Genomic DNA, 22556 nt, shown 5'->3' with positions numbered 1-22556 from the left:
TATAAAAAAATATAAAAAATTAAAATTTTCAAAAAAATTAAAACAAAAAAGAATTTTGAAAAAAAAGAAAATACAACGCGCCGCCGTTCTAAGTTTCCACATTCTGACAATGTGTCGTTTTAACTTAACCAGAGATCCAAAACGCGACTTTCCTCTACGGAAAAGCAAAGTCTCTCTCTCTCGAGTCCAAAAGCCAGAGTTTCGAGATTCATTGACCCAATCTAACAGAGAAAAAGAAGCCATGTCAGAGACCGAAGCAACCGATGACTCAGAAGAAGAAGAAGAAGAGTATACCTCGCCGTCGCAACCACCCTCTTCGGCGAATTTCGATAAAGATCGACACTTGGTGTATTTGCAGATGATGTACGAGTTGCTTCCGTACCATTACCAATCGCAGGAGATCAATCGACTCACCCTCGCTCACTTCATAATCTCCGGACTTCACTTTCTCGGCGCAACAGACCGTGTTCGTCTCTCTCTCTCTCTCTCTCTCTCTCTCTCTCTCTCTCTGGTTTTCAGTTTCAGTTATGCTCTGTAATAAATGGTTAACTAGATCTGCATTAACTTGGCCCCAACTCCAGCTAGTGTACTTTCAACCCCCTGCTAAAATGGAGTCCACACCAGTCATTGTTGCTTCAACTCCTGCTCTGCTCTTCACTGCAGCTCCCCTGCAGAAAAGAAGTGGCGGGCGATACAAGTCCAGATGATGTTTCTAAGAGCTTGTACCGGAATGGATATCTGAGAAAAAGATCATCAAGTGGAGATTTTACTAGTATGGTGAGTCTTTTAGCATTCATATGCACATTGCTAAACAGTTAAATACTTGTTTCGATTGTTTATTTTAAACATGTTTTACATGCAGCATAAACAAATTGGCATCTCCACGAACGATCTGATCGCAACTAGAAGAAAAGAACAAGAAAGCTGTGGCTACATATTGCCCTTTTTCTTCAAAGTTTAAAACTCTACTGCATGTGTTTCCTTTGGATTCACTAATCTTTTTTCCTGTAGGTTTGGTATGTATGTAACGGAGTGGTACCGTAATTAATTATATCAAATCTTTTAAGCCATCTCCGAATACACACCATTTTATAAGAACAATTTCTCCAGTCAACCCTCTATTTCCAATGTTCAAATTTGGTGAGTCATAGCTATAAAGACGAAACAAAAAGTTCATCAGTTAATTACAAAACATAAAATATAAGCTATCTTCACTGTTAACAACTAGAGGCCGGTCATCTTTATTGACTATCCTCATCTTATTCGTTACAAAGCTCCACTTTACTTTGTCCAATGCCATCACTACTTACACATGATTATCAGTTTCAGATTAATTTGATCGAGCACGCCTTGTTCCAGTAGATCAGATTCCGGACTCCCAGTCCTCCTTCAGCCTTCGGTAGAGTTACTGTCTCCCATGACACACGAGCAGAGTGGTGGCCTTCAGTAGTTCCTCTCCAAAAGACAGGATCTTAGGTTGGGGTCTCCAGACAGACCCGATCTGCACTCTCTGCAACTCTGATTTGGAATCGAGGGACCATCTTTACTTCCAGTGCCCTTACTCTTTTGATATATGGAGAACCCTGGCGCGCAAGGCTTCATGTTCTCCAGTCAGACAATGGTCGCTCTCTCTCATCGCCATGCAATCGATCACTGCGCCGAAACATCTCAGACTCCTATCACTACTTGCCTGGCAGACCACCATATACCTCGTCTGGAATGAAAGGAACTCCCGAATCCATCGGCGTTGCTCTCGTCCTCCTAACTCCCTCATCACCATGGCTATCTCTCTGATAAAGAACAAAATCTCCTCTATAAGAGACGCCAATCCGCGGCTGGCTTCTCTTATGATGCAGCACTGGCTCCAGAACTAGATATCGATTCATCTTCCTTCGTTTCATCCGTCAAGAATGCATAAACTGCTCCGCCTCTATTCTCTCCTCTCTGTTACGGTTCACTAAGGTTCCTTTGATGTTGTAAAATTGTTGGGCTTGGCCCAACTAGAAACTGCCTTTAGGCCCTATTATCATATATATAAAAAGCCCTTTTTCAAAAAAAAAAAAAAAAAAACATTTTACAATTAATTTTACCAAGAAAAACATTATACAATTAATAATCTATCATATATATTAAATAAGTGAAATACAAACAAAACATGAGATTAGAAAAGAGAGTGATACTAATAATACATACGAAATAAATGGAGGATGTCACTTGGAAAACTAAGTTTCAAAGTTTGAGGGTCAATGAGCCCCCGAGGCCCCAAATCAAACAAATGTCAGAAGAAGAAAGGAGGAGAAGAAGAAATGGAACTTGTATAGAGAAAGAGAGAGATTGAGTGAGATTTCTTTTTTCTTTATAAGGACAATAATCATTAGATTCCTTAGATCTTGTATGGACCACAACTAGTTCCATAATGCATTCATAAGTCTTATTGTTTTCTTATTTTTCTCTTTGAATGAGCCTTTCTCGAATAAGTAATAAACTAATAGTAAAAATATTTTATGTCAGGAAAAAAGAAAAGAAATAGAGACCTTTGCCACTTTGTTAAGCAATATCTGGCTCAGTTCCCTTTTTGGTGAGACTTCAAAACCCTAAGTTTCGATTCCATTTGCCTCTATTTGTAAGATTCGTTTATTTTCTTTCTGGTACAAAGAACATGAACACGTTCATTTCTCTTTGCTTTTGTGGAGACCTTTTACCATAAATTACTGCAGAGATTTTAAGTTTTATTTTCTGGAAACGATAATATATAATTAGGTTTTGAACAAAAAAAAAAGATAATATATAATTAGGAATTAGATCTATCCACTGAAACTTGATATTCAAAAACCATATCAGCCAACTTTTTACAAAAATAAAAATTGATCGTTTTATATATTAAGAAAAAGTTATACATGACTTTGCTTACATTACGACGTCATCACATTTAGATTAATCGTCGAAGACATTCTTCGTCAAAACATTCTTTTATAATTCGTATAATGGTTTCTATGTCTAACGAACTTGTATTAACTGCTAGTCTGCTAATCTAGAACTAGTTGTTAATCGATATTAATACGAAGTTATCCAATATTCCTTTTCATTTTGTAAGAAATTCGGTCCCGTGTGTTTTTGTAGACCAAGGCCAATGTATAAGTTAATCTATGCCAAAATAGATATATTTTCTAATAAAATTCAACAGTTTAAAGTAATAACGACTTGGAAACGTTGGATCATGAAAACAAACATTAAAATGAACATTTTACCAGATGGGAACTTGCATGGCTTATCGATTACGGACCAACTCATCATCAAATGGCGTTGTCCAATGTCCATTAAACATTATTTTCAAAAAATATTTTGCTTTATAAGATAATTGAAACAATTTATACACAGGCATGCTTGATCTAATTAATGCCAACTTTCAGAGACATATAAAATCAATTAATACAGTTTTCGGTGGAATGTAAATTGTCCCAACAAAAGTGCACCTAGATCTTTTTTAATTCATAGGCTATCTGTTATTCTGGATTATATACAAGCTCAAAGTCAGAAATTAAATATTTTGTTAAAAATCAGATGAGTATTTGTTCTTACGTAAAAACACACACACATAACTTTTTTACAAAAAAAAAAAAAAACACACACACACATAAATTCAACAAAGCTAGTTTAAACTCATCTGAACGAACAAAGTCGGTTTATCACCCAGACGAATAATCACTTTTCACTACTATTAAACAATCAGTTTTTCTTAGTTGATTTGAGATGTAAAAATTAAGTACTGGCTTAAAGAAAATGATTTGTAACGCTGTAACGTAACGGAAGGTGACGACGTCATGAATATGAGTACTCCATGAATATTATGGCGAATTATTTTCGAACAATCTTTAGCAATATTATGGCGAATTAGGGACTACTTGACTTAAATGTAGTGGGTATGGGTGCGAAAGTTTTCAAAATGCGATCTGAAATATTGTAAAAAATATTCATGATCTTTTCTGAATGCTAACAATTGTATTACTCACAAACATTGCATTTACAAAGATAACAGAAAACCAATTAACCCTTTACTAGATATAACGATTGCATAATTATATTGTCAAAACATTAAAATAGATAACTAGATTTTGACCCACCCTTTAAGGGCGGGTATATATTTTGTTTTAAATTCAATTTTTGATATTTTTGTTTTTTTTGTGAATATATTTATATTTTTTGTAATCATATTTGTATATAAATCTTAACCAAAATATATTTTATTAAATAATAGTAATTTAAAAATGGATCCGGTATAGCACGGTTAAGGTTAGATTGCGGTCGAATTCGCCCCACTGACCTGTCAACCCGTGGGTTTTCAGTTTTGTTTTGTTAAAAAATCTGACTCACACAACCCGAAAACAAATAATTTTGTACCCGCATCCACTCCGCTTAATTTTGTGGTTATCTATGGGTTATATATATATTTTAAAAATCATTATTTAATTTAACTATTATAAAAATATATTTAAAATAAAAATTTATACATGATTAAAAATTTTAAATTACTATTTTAAACTCCTGTATTTAAAAAAAATTACTTTTTAATTTTTTTATTTTTTAAATACTTTGCGGGTCCACGGGTAGCCGCGATCCAAAATTCACCAATCCACACTCACTCCGCATAAAATACTCATAACCCGCACCCGCAAATCGATTTTTCAAATAGTTTGACCAAACTTATGATCCGCTGTTAAAAGAACGGATATATTTTCTGTTTTATATTTTTAAGAAATATTATTTTTATAAAATACAGGTTGTAACCAGCAAGAAACGATTAACTGTCGTCCATTCAACAAACTGTCACGTATCAGTTTAGACTTTTTTAAAACGGATTGTGTAACTGTTTTTTGACCGGTTAGTTGTTATATGTGTATTACTAAAAAATAAGATATTTTTTTTAAATAAAATTAAAGATTCTAGATTCTGCTTAAATATTTTTGAGAAATTTAATATTTATTTATGTTATGTTTGTAATTTTATTAATATTTAATATTAATTTAATTTAATATAATTTTTGATAACTATATAAATTTCATAAATTTTATATTAATTTAGTTTAATATAATTAAGTTGTATAGCTATATATTTATGTTATATGCACTCCAAAGCTTTGCGACATATTATATTTTCTTAGTAGTTATTTAACACAATTACTAAGAATATGCGTACCCAAAAATTCGACTCTGAATTAACTCAAATATCAAAATCTCATACTCTGTTAGATCTGACCTGTTTACTCGAATGGTTATTAAAGTGTTACATCTAAAAACCAATATCAAATCCAACCCGCACCGAAACCCGGACAAAAATTTTGAAAAAAATATTTTAATATATTTTGTTATATATATATATATAAATAGGTTAATATGGTCTTCTATAACTTTAAGTAAAATCACATTTTAATAAATATTTTTAATCGAATAACCTATTTAAAACCCGTTAAACTAAAACCTGAAAAATATATCTTTATAAACTTCCATAACAATATCAAATACACATTCAAAATATACTCAAAATTTAAATTAGATATTGGCCATATAATTAGGTATCAAATAGAAGATGTTTACCTTATATTTTTAGATGCTATCCTCTAGAGAATTTAGAAGCAGTTTCAAAATATGTTGATTGAAGTAATTAGTAACTGACGATTTTGATGCTATCCCGCACTTTTCTCATCTTTAGTTAATTTTAGTTTTTGTTTGACTAAATAAAAATATTTAGATGTAAATAGAAAATGTGCATCCGATTATTATGCTGAAGTTGTGGTTACATCCACAATATATAATTCAATACATCCGATTAATATATGATCATATATGTTGCTTGATATGATTGTAGTTGGAATGAATTGTTGGCTCATCATGTGGGCTTTGTAATTATCGTAGGCAGTTAAACATTTTTAGTCAGAAGACGGTTACTACAATTATCGGAACAAAAGTGGAAGTTACAAAACTATTTTATTAAAGTGGTCATATTATTTGGAAAATTATTTAGATGTATTATATTTTAAGTTGGACACAACAAATATCAATAGGTCATACTGAAGAATTAATAGAATAGATCTATTTATATAAAGTTAAGTTTCCTTCCCTCCTGGGCTATCCACGTATGCTTCCACGTCATCAATTCAAAGGCTACTGTCTCGACACGTGTCCTACTATTACAAAACTCTGCGTTTTATTAAAATTCAGTTTTACCAATCGTCCCAATCAGACATCGACGAGATCGAGAACATGATGAACGGCGGATTCCAATCAGGTTCGGAACCGTCCTCTCCACATGCCCACCTAGCCCGATCGGTCCCTCAATACCCGTCTCATCCTCCTCTCCCTTCGTCCAATCCAACCTCCCTCCGCTTCCGCCGTCTTATTCCTCTACCTCCCAGAAAGTGACACCCGTTACAGCCCCTCCGTCGCTTCCGCCGCCAGGTAACATCGTCATCTCGAAGGTTCCAAGACGATCGGGGGGAGCGGATTCGGGTCTCCGCCGAACACGTTGAAGGAGCCGGTGTGAGATACTGTGAAAAGGGATCTGTCGTGTGTAATCAGAAGCTGGTGGTGTTTCCGAATCCGAATAGCAAGGATCCTGGAGGTACTTTGTGATTGGGATCTGTGGAGACCGTTTTTCTTCATTGTGTTCTCGGGGCTTACGTTTTCATGGTCTGCCTCCGTCAAGAAGGTAATGAAAATCTTAGCTTTAAAGTTAAAGGTGGCATCTTTGTTGATTTGGGAGTTTCTATAGAATGATGCTTAGTCTAAACTCTAAGGCATCCCTAGACAGTGCACTGCTGTTAGCTTTTGATTTAACACATAGAACTTGAGCAATAAACAACACAATGTGGTGCTCTCTGATATTTGTAATTTTGAGTTTCATGGCTCTCTACTGTCTTGCCTGAGCAGTCTATTATCCGATATGCAATTAACCATATTGTAAAGTTTACCATTAAATGTTGTAGTTACGTAAGCTATTAATAATTCATAGGAAATTCCGTTCACTGATTTTGCTAACTAACCATTGGCAAATGCTTCTGTAAAATCCTTAGGACTGTTTGTGTTTGGATTTCACGTGTATCTCCAAGCCTAGAAATTTGCCATAACTCACATGCTTTGCTTTTGATTTTGTTAATTATTACGCATCATGGCATATTAGAAACTTCTGTTCATTTATGTTCAATGTTGTATAATCATTGGCATGAGGAGGCCGATAACTAAGAATTAGGAGTTTGTAGCATGAGTATAGATAGCTGCAAAATCTCTGTGCTGTTTTAAAGAAAATCTATTCGCAAAATGTTGATCTTTTTCCTGCTTCGGTACTTCCACAAACATATTATAAAACAATTGTTTGTTTTTCTCTCCTCAAACATTCATCTTCTGTCTATTTGGCAATTGAAGATTTTGCATTATTTTTGTGTCGCTTCAGGAGTTTTGATTTATAATTCATTCCTCTTCAACCTATAGCTATGTACGTATGGTGCTATCATTTCTGCTAATGAAGTATCAAGATCAGTTGCTCAAAAAAAAAAAGAAGTATCAAGATCTTTAAGTTGATGTGTCAGATCTTTTTGGTACTGTGTACCCAACAAACGCAGAAACCAGGAGGGTTACATTCTGAGTATGGTAAGTGGAGAATAGCGACACATGTCTCGAATCCTTGCCAGGTATCCATGTCAATGAAGAAGATCCAAGGTTTTAAGACTATTTGAGACATGTTCAAGGAGCTTAGGAGCTTTGCTGCGTTTCCGGAGAATCAAGAAGTCATTGGTCAACAAGATGACGCTCATTATTGGTGTATTGTAGAAAGAATTCTTCCTGGTGAAGTCAAACCCCAAGATGCTGTGAAGACATTCTCAAGGAATTCATGGAAAATACTTATTGAGTCTGTTGAAAACTAACGCACAATTTGAGCCAAATAGCTTTCGATGACACCTTTTGTACATTCTTCCATGATTCTTATCACAGAGGAGATGATTTTTTTTTTTTTGGTCAAAGAGAGGAAACAATTATTTAAATAGATATATATATTATATTTAAATATTTGGTGTTTACCTCATCAGTTATTCATCAGTCATATGTAATAGATTTATATTTAGCTTAAAAAAAAATTAGAAAACCAAACAAAAAAATTGACATATCCATTTGAAAACTGGTTTGTAGACTCGAACCACAACATAAATTTTAAAATATATTGTATGTATAACATAATCATTTGTAATAATATATATTATTTTAAAATGTTTTAAATTATTGAATTTCATAATTTTATTAGTTTAAAACTCTAATAATTTATTCAGATAACATAATTTATTTTCTTCTTAATTATAGTAAACAAATTATATTCATAACAAACAGTATTAGGTTTTTATGTTTTTTTTCCTGAACAACAGGTTTTATGTTACTACGTAATTTTAATTGTTTTTGTTATAATGAATAAATCATTCTACTTGCATCATTTAAATTATTAATTTTAAATGGAAATGTATAAAGTATTTTTTTAAATTAAAAACAAATAACTATATTTTGAAAAAATAATCTACTTACTATCAAATTCAATATAGAATTAAGACCAACATCAAAGTAAAACAATTTTTATTGTGAAAATATTTGATTTTTAAGTGATAAAATAAAAAGTTAAAACAATAGTAAACAATGAAAATAAATGCTGAATTAATTGAAAAAATCAATAGAATGTATTTTTTTTATTCATTAGCTTACCCTAGATACACTGTATGTTTCATTATATTGTTCGAAAAATCACTTCGCAAATAATAGTATAGATCCCACGTTTCGAAGGTGGGTTAAGGTCTTTTTAAAAAGCATCTCCAAATTTTTAGATAATATGGCTTATTTAGTCTTCAAGTCCAATAACATAATTTTTAACAAATATATATCTTTTTTAATAATAACAACTCATATTAAATATTTATTTTGATTATCTAAATTATTTATTAATCTACTTCCCGTCCGTAGGACGGGCTTATTCTAGTATATATATGTTGCATCTGTGTGTCTTAAATCTCTGTTGTACCAGTAAAATGCGGGCGACACTCGTTATCAAGGTTGACATCTGGGGGGTGCGGGGGCCTGCGGCCCCCGCGGTACGGTATGCCTTTTCGGTTTAGGAAAGTTACTATTTCTATTGGGAAAAGGAAATCGGGTTTTTTTTGAGGCTGTATAAATATGGGTCTAAGGGTTTGTAAATTATTATCACATCATTAATAAGAAACCCTAAACGGGTATTTGCCTCAATACGTTTTCTTCTCTACTCTTCTTCTAACCTAAACGACGGCCGTTCACAACAATTTTCTAAATACTTTCTTTATTATATATTTGATTTGGAAAAATATAAAAGGATACTTAATTAGAAAATAAAAAATGCATTTTTATTCATTAAAATATCTTGTGTTATGTTATTTAATTTTTTTTTGTAATAAATTTGAGAAATAGATTAATTAAAATAAAATAATTATATTAAAATATATATTATGTTGTTTAAGATTATCTTTTAAAGGGATAATTATTTATTTACTCTAAAATAAAAATTATTTTGTTAAGTTTCTTTTTAATGAATCGCATTATATATATAAGATATTTTTCGTTTTTAAAATTTACAATTTTTTTTCATTATATAGGTTATTTAGAGAAGGAAACCAAAATAAAAAGGAATTTTTTTCTTTTTAATAATGACAAATAGATATATTTGATTCACTAAGAGTACTATTGTAATTAACCATCATAAGAATTAACGTGAGCGCGACACATAGGAAACTGATTTCTCAAATAATATTATAGAGATAAAAACTAAACAATATTTTTAAAAAATTTAGATATCTAAAAGAAACTAATGATATTACGATTAAAATTTTATTTACTTTTTTAAAAGATGTAGAAAAGTTTGAAATTTTTAGTAATAAAAATTTTATAGTTATAAAAGTAAAATTAAATAATATTTCGAAATTTATAATTCAAATTTGAATATATTTATTTTAGGGATGATTTATGAGTTATTACCATATTTTAAAAAATTTATCAAAAATATAAATCGGCATTAAATGTAATGTATGAATTATTGCCATATTTTATAAAGTTTACTAAAAATATATATCAGCAATAAATTTTATTGTCCATGTCATATTTAACCATAAGCCATGTCATCAATTTTAGTAACCATGTTATCATTTTTTGTGAAATTGATTGTGGAGACGACATATGGCAAAATCACTTCGCAAATATAGTCTCGGGATATTTTAACTTATACGTTCACAAGGAGTGTATATGCGTTCGTATGCACTAGTCTTTCAAGCGAACGTCTTCGATTAACAAAAAAGTATGTCTAGTTTTTTTTTTTTGAGAACTAAAGTATGTCTAGTTGCATATATTTTGGATGATTTGACTCTGTAATACGATAAGTACATCAGATGAGTTGACCGTCGCACTTCGTGACGTAGAGTATATTAGAGGATAATTGATGAATAATGCATATTCAATTATAGGTCAAAAACTGTTTAATAACAAAATTGATTAATATTCAGAACTCGAACGTGGCAATATATGAGTTTACACTGTTCCTTCTAATAATAAAATAAAATCCTCTGTATACTACCAAAAAATCTATTTTTTTCTTATATGATACAACAATCATACACCGAACGGCACACGAGCTATATATGTATAACTTCTCGATCTAAAATGAAAATTGACTCATTTGATCGAGGATATTAGTTTCAAGTAGTATATATCTCTGCTCATGCTGAGTATCGTTTGTACATTTTGATATCAATAAGAAATATTACAATCCGCAAAAGAAAAAAAACATATAAACTGGCATATAAAATTAACCATCAACTATACTATACTTTCTAAAACCTTATCGGCACTAGTGCTAGCCATCGGCTCAGCCATTGTACGACACACAGGGCAAGTTGTGTGCGATTCAAGCCACCTACCAATACATTCCTCATCAAACATGTGCTTACAATTTGGTAAAACCTTAATTACAGCATTCTTGGGGATTAACCCTAAGCAAACCGGACACTCTATCTCTTGACTGTTGCTCTCGAGATCGTTATTGTCCTGTTTGTAAGAAAAGGTCGAAAAGGAAGCAATCACGGAAGCGCTATGCCCTTTTCCCTGTAGTTCTCTTCTGCGGTGGTGCTCATTTTCTGTTTCCGGTGATACATCGACAAACCTACGGCGTTTGACCAAAAAGATAACGAGAAGGATGAAGATAACGAAGATAGTCAAGAGAGAAGTTACGGCGGCGAACCAAAGGATGATGGAGTTTAACGAAGGGTCGTTGAAACTCATCTCTTTGTTCTATAAAAATTAATGGTTATCAAGAGTTAGTAATGATACAAAAAATAACAAATACATGTACCCGTTTTATATATAGATCACTGAGAGTTGACATTCTCTTTGAGTATATTTTGATTAAGATTTGAAATACAATCACCGGTGATGAATTTGATAATATTAATAACATATTATCAGTTGAATAAAAGAGAAGGGTTTATTTGAATCGGTACACCACAAGTAGGATTAGTTTACTTTTAATTTGCTGCTTGCGGGAATCTGTGAATTTTTGTATATAAATAAAAGTATTATACATACAAGTTGTACAAGAAAAAAACGTTAAATGGTCTACTATTTATATGTGTGAAAAGACATAAAGATTAAAGAAAATCAATAGTAAGTGGTTTTAGATGGTTCGTTTGGAGTTTCTGCCCCCTGTTTAAGAAATGTTTGAATAATTTTAAAAGCTTGAGTAATAAGGTCGAATTCACTGTTGTGTAGAAGTTCTATAACAAGAAGTCTAGCTCTTTGGTTTCTCATCCTCAAAGTAAAATATTTCAAACAACTGATGATAAAAATGTAAGAGGTGAGGATGAAATACCCTTATATTTGTGAAAGATACAACCAAAATAATTTCCTAGTAGTTTATATATATACCCCATCCAAATGACATGTTTTCTTAACTATTCCTTGGTCACATTTGTTTAGTGTTTCTTAATTATGTTTAAGGTTTCAAACAAGTTACAATGATTTTTATATTAAACAACGATATAACTTAAATATAAAAGAAACCCAACGATTTAATTTTGACCAAAAGAAAAAAGAAACCCAAACGATTTAATTTTGTGTTTATATAAAGAAAGAAAATTACAAAACAATTGGAAAATCTAAAAGAACCATAATCACATCAAAGATCCCAAAGAATCATGAACAATCTTCAGTTTTGTCCAAACAGGCTGGAGTGGGCTGTGTAGAAAAGCCCGTATCACAACCCAATATAGCACATGTATATACGACCGGTAAACTCAAACAATAGAACAGCCTTCACTGGAATTAGCCAAAACCACTGATGTGATGGATGAGCTGCTGAGTGTCCACATAATTGTTGCAAACTTGCAATTAAATGACTCTGGAGACTTCATACCCCTCAGCCAAAGTCAAAGGAGTCTGCTAACCATTCCTTTTCTTGTTAATCATTTTTACTGGTAATCAGACCAACCACTTTGAGAAACTATTTGATACCAAATGTTAGTATATTTTCTAGTATATGGCCCCTAATTCGATTCTTGATTGGCAAAAATAATACTTTATAGTATTACCGTATTAGGAATTTTTATTTTAAGTTTTCAAAGTCTCCACGTTTGGTATCTGGTGATTAGTGTCACTTCTTTCAACTTCTAATTTTTGAGATGTACTTACCACTCACGGAAATTCGAAAGAGTTTCATGAATGAACTTATTAGTTTTTTGTTATTTTTCTCACACAGACTAGGAAAATGTTATGGCGACTAAAAGGAACTGCAAGAGCAAAGTTGTTAGCGTTGTTCAAAAAAAAAAAAGAGCAAAGTTGTTAGCTGAAAAACAACCAGTGAAGAACCAAGCAGCTGTTACATTGAAGTATCTTCACACATGGAGTAATATACAGTCTCAGATAAAGGCTCGCAGAGTTGGCATGGTCACGGAAGGCCGACTGATGCATAAAAGATTAGAGAATCAGCAGAAGCTTGAGGCCAAGCTTCATCAATTGCAGGTTGAGTGGAATGGTGGGACAGAGACAAAAGATGAAATCTTAGGGAGGATACATCAGAGAGAAGAAGCTACAATCAAGCGAGAAAGAGCCTTAGCATATGCTTTCACTCATCAGGTGTATATATAATTAGAAAACCTTTTTCTTTTCCTTGTTTGCTGCCTTGCTATGGTGAAAATATGTAATTTTTGCAATTTTTTTTTGTGTTTGCAAAATATGGAACAGAAACTATGATCCGACCGAAAGAAATATAACGGAACATATATATGAATAGACAAATTATTCTTGTTTTCTTGTGTAAACTATCATTTGCTTCTTGGCAATGAAAATTTATTGATTTCTCTTTTGACAGAATCTTAAAGAAGAGCAAGTTCATTAAACAGTCTTTCTAAATCAGCAAAAGAGCTACCTTCTGTCACTGATCCTACTAGCTTCCGTTGCATCTCCTCCGCCCTAGCTCCCACCTCACGTCCACTTTCACCCATCGTTTCACCTATAACCCGGCCAAGTTCATCCGGATCAGGCACCGTTCCATCCCCTTCACAAACCCGAACCGCCACATCCAAATCCTCAACCAGCAACCTCGCGTTCACAAACTGGTCAGCCTCCATTGGCCACCCCAATATCATGGTTCCACTCGTTAACCCTTCAAGAACCGAGTTCCATCCACAGTGGCTCAAAAACCCACCAACCGCCACGTGTCTCAACACCTCAAGCTGCGGAGCCCACCCTCTAACCACCATTCCCCGACCAGCCACCCGTTCCTCGAAACCTTCGGGTACCGGATCTTTCTTAACCACCCACACAAACCGGGTCGTGCTTTTTTCGAGCCCAAGAGCCAGAGCACCGCACTGCTCTTTGGTCAACGCCTTTTGACTTCCGAAACATATGTACAGCACTGACCGCTCCGGACAACCGTCAAGCCAACTCAGCAGCATCGGGCAAGAACTGGTTTTATTAACCGTACCAACCGGGTCCAACCCGAGTAAACAAAGCGGACCAACTCCGAAAACCCGGTCGTGACCAACCCTCTGTTTCACGTACTCCACATACTCTGCTTCCAAACACTCGGCCGTGTTGAAAACGCAACCGTGGCTCAAAAAATTCATGGAGCTTTCGACTTTCACCGTTTCAAGATCCCGCGACGGTGAACTGAGAGAGCGTCGGAACATCGAGGGGAGATGCTCCTCCTCGAACACGGGGGAGCGAGGAAGATCCGTTAAACAAACCGGTTCCGACGTTCTTGATTTGATATTGTCGAAGCAGAACTGGAGAACGGAAGCCAAGAAAGGACCGGAGGAGAAGAAGGCGAAGCGAGGGATACCGATCTGACGGCAAAGATCGTGCGTCCATCCGAGGAAGAAGTCGGAGACGAGAGCAACGGGAGGAGTTTGGTGAGAACGGAACCAGAGGGTGATAGGGTCACGAAGCTGACGAAGAGAGGACATGATCGGGAGGTTACCGGAGTTTCCGAGGTCCTTGACGTTCTCGACACCGGGAGGGAGAGAAGGATGGGGAGGGAAAGGGAAGACGACGGAGGTTACGGAGGAGGGGTGAGCGGAGAGGAGAGGAGAGAGGTGTTGGAGGTTTCCGGGAGTGATGATGACGGAGACGTTGACTCCACGCAGGCAGAGTTGGTGAGTTAAGTCTAGTAAAGGAAGTAAGTGGCCTTGTGCTGGGAAAGGAAACACCATGATGTGCGGTCTGGTCTCTGGCGGCACCATGACTCCGGTCATTTTGGCCGAGATTACAAAAAGTCTTTGTGTAGTGTTATCTTCTTTAGCTTTTCAACATTGTATGGCCTAAATAATGATGCTCTTGTCGAAGATTCCAAGAATTGTAACCGACACTTATTGCACACCCTAAACGACAATCTTACAAATGTAACGTAACTTCAAAGCAATTTTCGTAGAAACTCTATACTCTCTCTTTTGGCTGGCTTCATTTGGCTTATCATGCATTTGGCATATACTGCTTTGCATTAACTTGTTGGTGAATATTATAAAGACGAGCAGACAAATCTGAGTTCTAAAAGCCATGGTATGTTTGAAGCAATTTTTGTAAATCTGCCAAAAAAACATAAGTTTTTATTTAAAATTGAGCTGCATTCAAATCATTTGCTACAAAAAAAGTCAACGGGGCATTCCGAGAATCGAACTCGGGACCTCTCGCACCCAAAGCGAGAATCATACCACTAGACCAAATGCCCTGTTGTTGATGTACGTTCAAACTCAAACGAATGTCATTTTCTTTGGATCCACTTTCTTAATACCAGTTCTTGCTAATCTGATTTATTGTGCTTGAAATGCCACCATTGCAATAGAGGGAACTAGAATCAGTTTAGGGTTGATTTGGTTAGGGAGAGATGCGGCTGTTGTTCAAGGAACGTAAGCTAGTTGATCTGATTGTAATGATACAGTTTGCATTTTGTTCTATCAGTTATTTTTGATCATGTAGTCAATCTTGAAAGTCGTATCTCTTGTTTAAATATTCTTTTCTCCTTGTTAAAATATTGAGCCTGAGATTGTCACCTTGATAAAAGAATGGGGCATGCATTCCAGGACCTCTCGCACCCTAAGCTAGAATCATACCAATAAAATTGTTTCTTTATAATTTGCCTTTCATTTGAATGTTAAGAGTACTTGTATGACAGTCTCATACAATTTTTTTCCGAACGCAATGGAAGCATCTCAAAGAAAGTTTACATTTTCGATCTTGGTTCCTTTTTTAGTGCACTATGGCCATCTAACGTTCAATTAAGTCAACGGGCATTCCAAATCAAACTCAGGACCTCTCACACCTAAAACAAGAATCATATAAGTAGACCAAAATGCCCGATGTTCATATACAATAATTGGTTCATATGCTGAAGACTATGTGCAATAGGCTACGTGAACAGATACTTTTACTTTTCTGCAATAGGTATTTGTCCATTTCAAATGTTTCAAAAAAAAAAGTATATGTCCACTTAGACTATGTGCAGTTAGCATGTTGAAATTTTCAATTCAACAGCTTAATGTTCATAATGAGCTTGCTGAAAGAAGAAAATTGGTTACTTGGATTCAACTTTCTTGAAAACTTTCAATTAGTTAAAAGTTAAAAAATGTGGGACCATAAATGACATATGTCGACAACTGAAGCTATGTTAAATAACAAAACTTATTTATAATTTGAAATCATTTTTTCTATAATAAAATGTTTCTAAGAGATAAAAACTTTTGTGATCTATAAATAAAAACTTTGTTTATTTGATTAGGGTACATTTTTTTTCTATTTCTACTATAATTTTCAATCATTTATACCCTTAAACTCTGTTTATTTCTTTAATATTATGATTTTTTAAAAGAAAATATTTAATGAGTATCCATATTTTCTATTTTTATACATAAAAATATAATTAAAATAAAATAATTAAAATATTTTATTATTTATGATTGTAATTAAACTGATTGAAAACTTTTATTAGTATAAAAAATATGGAATAGAAAGTTCAATTTTATTAAACAAAATTATTCTATAATATAAAAAATGAATGTATTTTGAATCGTTAGGTGGAAGACAGAAAATATAATTATGTAAAAAGTATAAAATAAGATGTTGGATTTTTTAGACCAATGTAAATAGTCTTAGTTGACAAAGATCTTTGCTGAAGTAAAGAAGCCGTGTCTTAAATCCTTGTCCACTTAGTTGACTTTTCAACATTTTAGTATTTAGGAAAAGGGTATAGAAGAGTAACTGATCTCAGTGTCAATTAGTTGTTTTTGTGTTCACAAGGATCATCAAAGAATCTCAAGCAAAGATCATTTCACATAGGTTCTCACTCAGATTTACAAATTCGTAAGCAAGAAGGCTCTTGAAGCTGGAGATGATCCAACCACTGCTTTGCCTAAAGGACAAATGATACATGTTGGAAGCAGAGATGATGTTTCTACCGCCAAGAAATCGGGTTGCTGCTCGACATAGCATTAGTGAGATTTCCCCTTCTCTCTTTCTTTAAAGAATCTCTTTTAATCTATTGAAAACGTTACAGATTATAAATCAAACGTGAAAATTTTGATATAGTGTAATTTGACTACATAATCACGTTGTAGCAGGGAACATGTGCACGGGAAGAAGTTTATATTCTTAAACCATAAGAATATCGCTTTTACCTGAAAAGGCAAGATCAAAGAAAATGAGAAAACTAGTGTTGGCGAGAAATATTTTATTGGATTGTAACAAACACAATAGATGCCGACCTAATGATGTTAGGTTTTAATACGAGGTAGTTGGATAAGATATGCTTAATGATGGATATTAGGAACTTGCTAATATTATTGGTTTAGTACCAAATAAAAGAATTTTAGATGAAAATTATTTTTTTCTGGTAACCAAAAAGTTACTTTTACTATCTTACCATTTCGTTTAGTTAGTGTTTTAAATCAATTGGTATAACAAATAGGGTCTATCCAAGATTACATTGAGTTAGCGCAAAATTATCATCCTCTAGCATATAACACTCTGCCTGGGCCACAACACTACTTGAGACAAACCTACGGTCATTTATTCAAGATTACATCATAGCATCTAACACACGTCTACAAAAATCCCCGGCTCTGTAACGTTCATTCCATGTGGCCATTCCGTTCCAAGTTCGTTAATTTTTTTCCAAGTTTAAAATTATTATTTATTGATCCTGCAATTACCACGTAATTTTTTCTGTATTTTAGTCTTATTAGCACGTTATTATGAATCATTTTCCGATAGATAATATATCATTCCACTACTCTAATTCAAAACACGCTTAACTCTCGAGTTCTAATCGAATGTGTGACAGAAACAAGTAAGTTGATTTTGGTAACATAGAAAACCAAATCAATTCTTTTAAGTCTTTATCTATATCATAATTCAGAATTTTACAGTTCACTCCCTCTCAAAGAATGCAACATCCTCGTTACGTCCCACGACAGGTCTCAAAACGTTTTTCGGGTTAGAACCGAAATAGCTAATCAGCTTTAATACTACTTGTAACGTTTCGACTGTACACGGTTAATGGACCACGCACGCCCATTCACTCGGCCGTGGACCCCATCACGTTGCAACGTCAGTCCATTAATTTCTTCTAAAGTTTGAAATCATTATTTACTAATCTTACAATCATCACATAATTTTTATCCGTGTTTTGATCTCACTTGCACGTTATCGGAAATCACTTCCCGATAAATCACCAATCATTTCACTACTCCAGCGTAAATACACTTTAAGTCTGGAATTTTACATGGATGTACGACAGAAAAAATAAATCAATTTTATTAACATATATAGATAAATTAATTTTTTTAAACCTTTCTCTATATCACAACTTAGAATATTACAATATCATCACCGATCAGCAGAACACAATAGAAATCCATATGCTCCCATCTGCTAAAAGTTTTAACACAGAATGATTGTTTGCCACGAGTGGTTTCTTTAGTCATGTTTTCTCATCAGTCATCAATCCATTCACATGTCTAACTTTATTGTCTTGGTAGAGAAACTCCCAAAAGTAAAAATATAGATTTTGTGAATATAGTTAGTGGATTTAAATTTGTTGCAGCACCATATATTCGTTTTAGACACGGGTATTGTAAAGGGATCGAATGTGTTTTCTTAATATTTGTCTATTCGCAAAAGAATAATTAGTATTATCGAAACCAGGACGACCATATACTTGTCATCTTAATCAGTTACGTAAAGTTCTTTTTTAAAAATCAACAGTTTTCTTCTGTCGTAGTTAGATATTTATAAAATCACTTGATCTGTAAAATCTATAACTTTAAAAATAGATATTTGGCGCTAAAGAAAACTATGATGGATGAAACAAAAAAATATGATAATAAAAGAATCTAAATCACTTGACAACTAAAACCCACAATCTAATAAAAAAATATATTTGGAATTTCATCTTTTAAAATTGTTACATTATAAAAGTATATACGATTTCATTTCTAAAGTGTATGATCTAAACATATCACTTGGATATTTGTCAAGAGAAAGAAAGTTCCAATCCTTTTCGGCAAATCTAAACAAAGTCCATTTACAAATAAAAGCAATGTTTTTGAAAGCCCAAGTTACAAAAAAAAAGCAATGTGGTGGTTTCATGAAACAAATAAAAACTGGAAAAAAAAACAAATACTGCATCAAATTGAAAACGCACCACCTAATTTAATTATGAATCAATCTTAGTGCGCTGGGTAGCACTGACACAACTGATTAAAGCTGCGTTTAAAGGCCTGAAATAGTAATCAGTCAGAAAAGTAAAGTAAAACTTTTCTTCTTACGAAAATCATTTACTCCTCTCTTTAGAAAACAAAACACCACATCACCTTACTGTATGCTAGAGCGCGTGCTTCCACGAACACAACTCTAAACTCAATATCCTTGTCAGAATTGCGTTGAATGGACGTGCATAAAGTCGTGTTAAAAAAAAGCCTCTCAAAGAATGGAGAGTAGAGCGGGATGCCCCAGGAAAGAGCGTGAAGGTAAAGACTTTCCTAAAGAAGATAGGAAACAGATGTCGGGGCATTAACCAATAGGGTAATTGGATTTGTAACCCGTTTTGTCCGGGTCGTACCCCAATCTTAAACCTCTTTGTGTGGATGCTCTTATAGCCTTCTCTACTGCAGTATCTATCGATGTAGACTGTTCTCTCGCGTGTTCACAGAAAAAGAAACAAAAAAATACAAATTTTGAAAGAAAAAGTCCCCCTGATCCTCGGGTTCTTTGTAATTTAAGACACTCTTTTCCCTTTTCTACTCTCTGTATGTATCTATCTATGTGGTCCTTTTATAGTTTTCTATATTACATTTTCTAACCCCTATGTGTTGCATTTACTTGCACTTTTTACGGGATTAGTTGCCTGTCCCTATTCTTTGTTACATCGTAGCTCCAATTGTCTTCCCACGTAGTAAATAACAAAACTAACAATCTAAGTAGTTCGAACATAAGTTTTGGGTACTTTTCATCTTTGCTTGGATCTAAACTACTTTCAGAATGTATACAACTAGATGAACCGTAACTATACTTTACTACATGTGATATATATATTCAAATGAGGTGGTCAAAAACGATATATATATTCAAATGAGGTGGTCAAAAACACCAACAAATAGTCCACCAAACATTTTAAAACTGACTCACGAGTGAGATGTTCGACCAGTGATGCTTTATGATGATAGACCGTTCAACCAACTACTATTAAACATTCAAACACGGCACAGAAAATGACTCATGCAGGGGACTGACAGATCCTTCGGTAGTCTGACTAGTGGTAGTACTTCGAGTCGATTTAGTTTGATGTAATCTTAATTTATTTCATATTTAAAATAAATAGTTAGACGTTTAAGATTCTGAGTCTATTTTATTAAAGTTGTTTTCTAAGATCAAAAGCCATGTTTTTACCTCTGGTCATGAATACAATATCTCATGAATCTTATGAAATAGTGAGAAGTTTCTCAATCCATATATTGTCTCTCTTATTTTTAGTAAATCTTTCAATTTTTTTTTTCGGGGTTTGTTTAGTTAGTGTACGTAGTGACGTAGTCTAATCCTGTTTGGTCTCTTGTAGATTAGATTACGACCACGCTTGATCAATGATTGGATGATAAAGATTCTACATAAATACAGTATGGTCTATCAAAAAGGTTTATTATTTACTTCCTGTGTTTCTAAAAAATGATACTTATTAAAAAAAATATACTCCCTCTGTACCAATCTAAGTGATGTTTAAGCATTTTTATTTTGTTCCATAATAAATGATGTTCTCACATTTCTAAACAAAATTTAACGTCAATTGAAATTTGCAACCAATTACAAAATACTACATGTTTTTTTTATTGGTTAGACTGATTTTATTTAATGCAATTTTATGTAACCAAGATAGATTACATAGAAATTTGCATTTTCTTAATCTTTGCGTAAAAACCTTAAACATCACTTAAAATGATACAGATGGAGTATCAAATTTTAGTTACTAATACATTATTTTCCGTGATCAACTACTTTTCATTAATTTCCACCAATAAAATTTTAATAAATACAATTATGTTTTTTGAAGTTTACAATTTATATTTAATTTATATATTAAAAATATAAAAATGTATATTTTTAAAACATTTTTTTTTCTAAAACATGTATTTTTTAGGAACTGATAGAGTACTATTTAGCCTTTAACCTTGGGTTACGCTTGTTCTTCTCAATCTAGAACTTAAACTTTTCTATAAGTATCTCTTAAAATGCTTGCTTAGATTAAAGTGAGTTTTCATTTTCCTAATCAGTGGAAAATTAACTTAAGGTGAATTGTATATTTGCAAATAACAGTTTGGTATAATTAAGTTACTCAATTGTGATTTAACACCATGATAACGAACCAGCTAATGTTCTAAGATTGCGCTGACGTTAAATCTCCGCAAATAAGTTACATTGTTTACAAACAGTATCCCCTGCCGTATATAAGAAATTATAAAATGAACAATACAACGGTAATCCAAATGTACAAAAAACACATGAACTGCCTATAATAAATTAATACAGTAACAGGTAAATAATTTAAACTAATCACTTAAATGCATCAATCCCCAAAATCATGCCACTATTATCGAATCACTCTTTTAGTATTTCTGTTAACATCTCTCTCCACCAAAAGAGACGACAAAGAAGATATAAATGCCGCTGTTATTAGAAGTACTTACTACTAGGTAGTTACCCGCGCCTTGCGCGGGATGAGATGGTTAGATCAGAAATTTTTCGAAAATATTAGAAAGTATATATATATATATATAGTTTGGAATTTGGGTTTTGTGTGTCTTTTTGTGTTTAATCTCGGTGGTGTTGATTTTACGGTATAGACGTCATTGAGATAGAAACATATGTAAATCCTTTACTTTAGTGACATGTAAAAATTTACTGGAACATAAGAGTAAACACAAAACATGTTACCTGGCAACTGCGAAAGCATGTAATCATTTATTTTATCCACTTCATCATTTGTGGGAGTGAAAATAGCTCGATGTCTATACAAATCCTTAACTGTTGAGGTTTGAAAAGCTTGGCCATAAACCTCTTTTTCCATAGTCTCAATAGTTTATACATATCACCGGTGTGATTTATCTTACTCTGATTCATTTGCAAGAACTTGCATATAAAGATATAATTATTATTATACAATTTGATTTTCATATGAATGATTTTTGTATAATAACATCCCTTCCTCATAGGTCATTGACTTCAAACATGTAAGGATTCCACAGAACTTGGCTGTATTCTTTGAACCATGTAAGAAAAACTGATTTTGTGTATAATATCTAATTCAAGTAAGATAAATATTATTAATATCTAATCAAATTATATGTACGTAAATATTTGTGTAATCACACTCTTTGCATAGGTTTTATGTATAAATATTATTAATATATAATCAAATTATTATGTATGTAAATTTTTGTGTAATCAAACTTGTTCTCTCTCTCTCTCTCTCTC

The 22556-nt window shown here is 33.2% G+C and overlaps 2 protein-coding genes, 1 non-coding gene and 1 pseudogene across 3 annotated transcripts; 1 reads left to right on the top strand and 3 right to left on the bottom strand.

The window, feature by feature from the left end:
* The first annotated feature begins 109 nt into the window (after positions 1–109).
* LOC130511345 (uncharacterized) lies at positions 110–6765 on the top strand (annotated as a pseudogene).
* A 4001-nt stretch (positions 6766–10766) lies between these two features.
* Positions 10767–11339, bottom strand: LOC108835348 (RING-H2 finger protein ATL40-like). Its single transcript, XM_018608612.2, has one exon. The coding sequence runs from the start codon at positions 11325–11327 to the stop codon at positions 10866–10868; it is 462 nt and encodes a 153-aa protein (XP_018464114.1). The 5' UTR covers positions 11328–11339; the 3' UTR covers positions 10767–10865.
* Positions 11340–13303: 1964 nt separating this feature from the next.
* Positions 13304–14947, bottom strand: LOC108835344 (UDP-glycosyltransferase 89A2). The gene has a single exon (XM_018608610.2). It carries the CDS (start codon positions 14792–14794, stop codon positions 13415–13417), a length of 1380 nt encoding a protein of 459 aa, XP_018464112.1. The 5' UTR covers positions 14795–14947; the 3' UTR covers positions 13304–13414.
* A 248-nt stretch (positions 14948–15195) lies between these two features.
* TRNAP-UGG (transfer RNA proline (anticodon UGG)) lies at positions 15196–15267 on the bottom strand. The gene has a single exon. It is a non-coding gene; the product is annotated as a tRNA-Pro (tRNA).
* Positions 15268–22556: the final 7289 nt, after the last annotated feature.

This window comes from Raphanus sativus, chromosome 4 (assembly GCF_000801105.2).
Source record: "Raphanus sativus cultivar WK10039 chromosome 4, ASM80110v3, whole genome shotgun sequence".
NCBI classification, from domain to species: domain Eukaryota; kingdom Viridiplantae; phylum Streptophyta; class Magnoliopsida; order Brassicales; family Brassicaceae; genus Raphanus; species Raphanus sativus.
The sequence above is the reverse complement of the archived record's forward strand: the minus strand, read 5'-3'. Positions and strand labels throughout refer to the sequence as shown.